We start from the raw sequence: 5,859 nt of genomic DNA, 5'->3' as shown, positions 1-5,859 counted from the left end.
GCTGCCATCAGTGACAAGTATTGAAATTTTCATGCTTGTGCAGCAAGTGGTCTAGATTAGAGAACATTTGGCTCTCTCTGCAGTTGACCATATGGGCAACGGATGCCTGGAAGACTCCAATGCACAGTCTTGCCCCAGAGCCACACTCTCTCACTCTCACACTTCAGCGCATTACTTTGGAGATTACAAGCAACTTCAATGTGCATAAACTAGATGTGGCACTGTTACAAAGTATTTCAAAATGTCTCTAACAGTCCACCGTGTATTTTTTCTTATCGTTTTATGTTGCAATTTGGCTTTTATGTTTCAGAACATCACGTCTTGTAAGTTTCCATTTAAGAGTGACAGGAAGTGCCAAGCAAGCACACAAAGGCCCCACCGGAATGTCCCCATACAAACAGAGACGGAATCGGCAGTTTAATTTCAAACGTTAATATATTTTCTATTTCATAGTGAACATGTGCATCAAATGACACCCTCGTCACCTTTGCATCAACAACACAAAGGGCTTTCTCAAAATGGGGTGATTCCTATAAGATGCCTCTCCAAATAAATACTTCTTTATAAAATAATAAAACTTCAAATAAATATTTTTTTTTACACTAACAATGTGTTGAAATTAGAAAATAAAGTCTTCTTTTCTTCAGGTCACTGTACAATTTTACAAGTAAAGTTGAAGGGATAATTCATGGTAGGTATTTCTTCTGTAAGGCAAATATATCAAAACTTGATTGACGTACATTCACATGAATGTACAACATAATATAGATGTCTATATCTTTATAAGTATATATATATATATATTTATATATATTTATATAAGTATCTATCAAGGTGCCTCTTGTTTGGCACAATGCTTTTTCACAGTTGAAATATTATATGTACAAAAATAAAAACATCTCTGACAGGAAAAAAAAGGTAATTTGCTAATTTACATACTTTTGAAGAGACTATTCACAAACAGTTAGTCAGGAAAAATAGACTGTTGCTTTAAGATATCAGTCGTATTATTGAATGTCAATAGGGCTAACATTCTGGTCTTCAGCTTAACAATATGGGGGAAGAGGACACTTACGGTGAATCATCAAGGACCCCACATTTAAGTGTTGACAGCTGAGAAGGGTGAAAACAAAGAAGGAAAAGAAAAGAAAACAAGGAACCGAAAAAGACTGCCAATTTCAGACAGGTCCCGTCAAAGACACATCGTGCCCATGCGTACAGCGCAGACTCAAACCGCACCCGTCCATTCCAGCTGGGATTCCGCCCCACCTGTCCCAAACTCTACTTTTTCCTCCCCGCCACCTCTCTCCTCTTCTCTCCAACACGTAACCAATTTCTCACATTCGAGGTAGGGTTTCCCCCCTCCACCCACTTCCCAACCCCAACCCCATCCATAAGGTCCAAAAACAACAATCCTTTTCTCCCGTTCTCCTGTAATCTCCCTTTTTTACGTGGGCTTGTCAACGTTCTTGCAGTGGACACCAACGTCTGTTTTTACAGCGGCAGCCCGGCCGCGCGGCGCGGTCGTAGCATCCCTGGCACAGCGAGAGGCAGCCCTTGGCCGGGAGGTAGCAGAGCAGGCAGGGCAGGAGGAGGGTGAGGGCGCCCAGGGCGGACCAGCGGGCGCAGCGGTGCGCCTGGCTGCAGGAGAAGGGCTTGTCGGCGCACGTGTCCTCGTCGTCCGTGGAGCAGTGGTAGAACAGTCCTTTCACGCAGCACACGCACGTGCCGTACTCCACCGCGTTCTCCGCCGAGCACAGGCAGCGCTGGCCGCACATCCAGCAGTTGGGCAGGCGCCGCGGCCGCGCGCACTCCTTGCACCTGCACCGCCGGCAGTCCTCGCACAGGTGCGAGTGCTTGCCCAGGGAGCCCTCGGGGTTCCCCGCACTCGCCGCCAGGGGCTTCAGGTCGTCGGACTTGATGTCCACGGAGCGTTTGGGCTGCGGCTGCACCCGGACGACGCGGCTGGGCGTGACGGGGGAGCTACCTCCCAGCAGCCTTTGCTCCGAGGAGGAGCTGCCCGTACTAGTCCTCACGCTACTGGGCGCCTGGGAGCTCTCCACGCTCACCGAGCGGCTCGGGGTCAGGGCGTCCCGCGGCGGAGGAGCCAAGTGCATTGTGGACCGCTGGGGGTGCGGAGAGGCCCGTAAAGGCACAAGCCTCTCCTGCTGCTGCTGGGGGTCCAGGGTGCTCTCGTTCTGGGTGGTGGACCCGACGCCTGTACCACCTGTCCATGGGGCCACCATCTCGCCGGGCTTGCCCTGCAAGGAGGGTGTTGTTGTTGTGGTGGTGGTGGTGGTGGTTGTAGGCCTGACGGGCACGGCGACCACAGTGGGGCCTTCGGTGTACTCATTGCTGGTGCGCTGGCTGCGGATCTGGTCCAACGAGAGCACTGGTGGTTCCCGGAGCGGGGGAGGAGGCTCGCTGATGGCATCGCCAGCCTGAGGCCGGGTACCGCCACCGCCGCCGCCGCCATCACGCAGAGCACGCAGCAGGCCTCCTCCGGACATGCTGCCGCCCACTCCGCCATTTTGAGTTCTCGTCTCCATCGGTACTCTGGTGAGGGCTCTCTCCGTCAGGCGGGGAACACATCTGAAGACCTGCCAAAAGGCGAGAGAGAGCGAGAGAGGTCAGAGAGCGTGTGAGTTTGGCGTTCAGGGCAACGCGCACACCTTATTTAACGGGAGCCAGGAAGGGGCTGGCGTTTTTTCTCTCTTCTTTTTCCTGGTTAGTTAGTTATTGACTATGCTAATGCTGCTACCCAACCGGTACCTTCAACATGGAGAAGGGAGATAGAGAGAGTAGTGATAAAAAAACACCTCCCACAAGTTGACATTTGCATGAAAGTGACATGCAGATACCACTAGGGCATGCATATCAAGAGAACAGGAGCCCTGTGTCTCTGGTTGGTGACAAGAGGTACACAGTAAATTGTGCAGTGCTCATTTAACACTTAGAGAGTTCATTTGAGTCCATTTGGACTCAAATGAACTCTGTAAGTGTTGAATTAACACCACAACATTTACTGTGTAGGCTAGGCCTAGGCCTACTGCATCTCTCACACCAAAGTCATAGCGGTGTTGCAGAGCTCTCAACTCTTTGATCCTGCTACCTTCAGCGCATACTGAGAAAAACCACTGAGCTAGCAGAATGTGCTACAGCCATTTGATTTCAAAGACATGAAACAAAAGTTGTTACACAAGGATCAGATGAGTATTTTAAAATACAACCAAATAGTTGAGGGCCTCCATTGGTTCATGACACAAAATGACTAAATGAATGCTTGGTTTCTAAAAGAGGCCTCGGCTTGACAGTTTATGGACGAAGGAGGGAACCCAAACCCTATTATTCTACAACGCATGCAATCTATGTGCTTGATTGTAAATTTACCAACTTGCACAACTCTTGTGGAGCCGAGTGAGGCCTTGCAACATCCATTGACTTACAATGCGGTGGAACTGAGCAGGCCCCTTACCATAACAAACAACGCACAACACCCTCATCCATTTTAAAGGCCCTATTCAAGAGAGGTGGTCACATGGGTTTTTGAAATGGGGGAAAAGACACTTTAAACAACATGCAGACACCTCAGAGGGGGCATTGCTTGTGTGTGACTGCTTAAATTTTAATCGACGTGGGTTCCATGCCACTTCCTATTCATGTCAGGACGCAACTGTCCCGTGCAGACTTGGTCAGTTTGAAATGACAGTTTTCTGTATACAGAAAACATAGCAGGTGTACCTTCATGGTTTGAAGTGGGAGATGTCATACAATGACATAAAATGCCATTTGCAATTAAAAGTATGACCCACACAATAAAAAAATACAACTTTTTTACTTTCAATTATGTGGAGAGAGAGAGAGAGAGAGAGAGAGAGAGAGAGAGAGAGAGAGAGAGAGAGAGAGAGAGAGAGAGAGAGAGAGAGAGAGAGAGAGAGAGAGTGTAAACTTTAAGGCCGTCCTTGGGGTGTGGCTTTGACAGACAAACGGATGGCCAAGTTTGGCTCAAACTTGTTAAAGGGGAAATGTCACACCTTGCGTTTACACAGAATTGCTGAAATAAATAGGCTACCTCATTATAATCCAATGCACTGAAAATTATTCATATCTTATGCATAGAAATTAAACATCACATTAAGTCCACAATCAAATAACAGCCTATGGTTTCAGTAGCCTGATTGCTTATCGATGTGTTCGGGAAAACAACTTTTAAAATAAAAAAAAATAACAAAACAGAATATGATTTGCAGAGTAATCTACGTGTTTGGGGGAATTTAAAGTTCACTTGTTGGCCAGTATACGATCCCTACAGCCGAGGTAGGTTATAGCCTACATTTTACATCCACGTATTTTTTTTTTGCGTAAATGGCAAACGTTGGATAGGTCGGTTGTCGGTAATAAACATGCTTCATGATTACTTGGAGATAGCCTAAACACAGAGCAGGGGCGACAACGGCGCGGGTTGTCTAAGCTGGGGGAAAGTCACTGCGGGACAATCCGGGAACTCCAGAAGACACAAAATGCACGGCCCGAGCATATTCCATCAATTTAACGCCATGAATTGCAGTTTTGAACTTTTCACGGTAGAATCCGCAAACCGAGGGCGACTTCTACAACTTACCGTGTTTTCACCACTATAGTCTCCGTTTTTGTTTTGTAATAATAATATCCAGAACTAGTAAACTTTCTTCCAACGCTGGTCCTTAGTCCATCCGGTCGCACATCCACAAAATCCCATTCAGATATACGGTTCCACATAAAGGCTGTCCAAAATCACTTCGATTTTTTCGGATAAAAAGCGCACGAAAGCGCATTCCAATCCACATGAACACGCGACCAGCAGCCAAGAAGTAATCAATCAGTGAGTTCGCCGACGAACTTATTTAGGCACAAAAAACACACGAAAACAAGTTTCAAAATCCCACCAAAGCCACTTTCGCGAGCCACGGCGACCCTTTACAGAAGTTTATCATCAAATGTAGCGAGGAAGCACGCGTGTAAGCTGGAGAATTCTCAAAACTCGTCGCGGTGGTGGTTGGATGTTTGGCTGCATCGCACACTGAGCTGCTTTCAAGTTTTTCTTTCTCGTCTTGTTTTTTTCTTCTTTCCGGAGAGGAGGTCGGGTATATGCTGTAAATGGCGTCATGTGGAAGTGGGGAGGGGGGGGAACAGAGCAGTTGTTGTCCCAGAGGATATATCGTATCCGGTCCCAGCTCATTGGCTCTACAGGACTAGCATTCTCTCTCTCTCTCTCTCTCTCTCTCTCTCTCTCTCTCTCTCTCTCTCTCTCTCTCTCTCTCTCCTCTCTCTCACTCTCTCACTCTCTCGCTCTCTCGCTCTCTCTCTCTCTCTCTCTCTCTCTCTCTCTCTCTCTCTCTCTCTCTCTCTCTCTCGTCAGTGAAGGGACAGGCTGAGAGTTTGCTGTGCCAAAACTTCTTGAGTGTCTTTCCACTTGAGAACACACATCCCGAGTATTAGATAAATACATACATGTAACCTTATGTAAACCTACACTGGGGATAGGTTTTGATTTACCTGAGAGTATCACCAGAGAGAAGTAAACATTAACAATTTTACTTTTCATTCATGGCTCTTAAAATGCGCACAAGTAGCCTAGTTATAACCACATACTTTATGTTGAACTTTATCTGTTTGTGAAACTGATTTTTAAAAAAAAATATTAGAACATTTTTTCCTTTTTAATTATCAGAAGGATACACACTTGTGTATAGACTATTTTTGATGCATTTAATTATTAAACATTACTTCAGGAAATATTAGTCTGCAACTTCTCATTTTTAAAATACAGCTTCACTGCATAGCCACGTTTCAACACTGCTGCCATTAAAGGTTCAGCTG

The 5,859-nt window shown here is 46.5% G+C and overlaps 1 protein-coding gene across 1 annotated transcript; it reads right to left on the bottom strand.

Moving 5' to 3' along the window:
• Positions 1-416: 416 nt before the first annotated feature.
• On the bottom strand, positions 417-5,147 carry spry2 (sprouty RTK signaling antagonist 2). Its single transcript, XM_063212280.1, has 2 exons — positions 4,622-5,147; positions 417-2,600 (listed from the first exon to the last, which is right to left on the bottom strand). Exon 2 carries the CDS (start codon positions 2,547-2,549, stop codon positions 1,461-1,463), a length of 1,089 nt encoding a protein of 362 aa, XP_063068350.1. The 5' UTR covers positions 2,550-2,600; positions 4,622-5,147; the 3' UTR covers positions 417-1,460.
• Between the last annotated feature and the right edge of the window lie 712 nt (positions 5,148-5,859).

This window comes from Engraulis encrasicolus, chromosome 12 (genome assembly GCF_034702125.1).
Source record: "Engraulis encrasicolus isolate BLACKSEA-1 chromosome 12, IST_EnEncr_1.0, whole genome shotgun sequence".
Classification (NCBI taxonomy): domain Eukaryota; kingdom Metazoa; phylum Chordata; class Actinopteri; order Clupeiformes; family Engraulidae; genus Engraulis; species Engraulis encrasicolus.
This window is presented reverse-complemented; position numbering and strand designations above follow the sequence as displayed.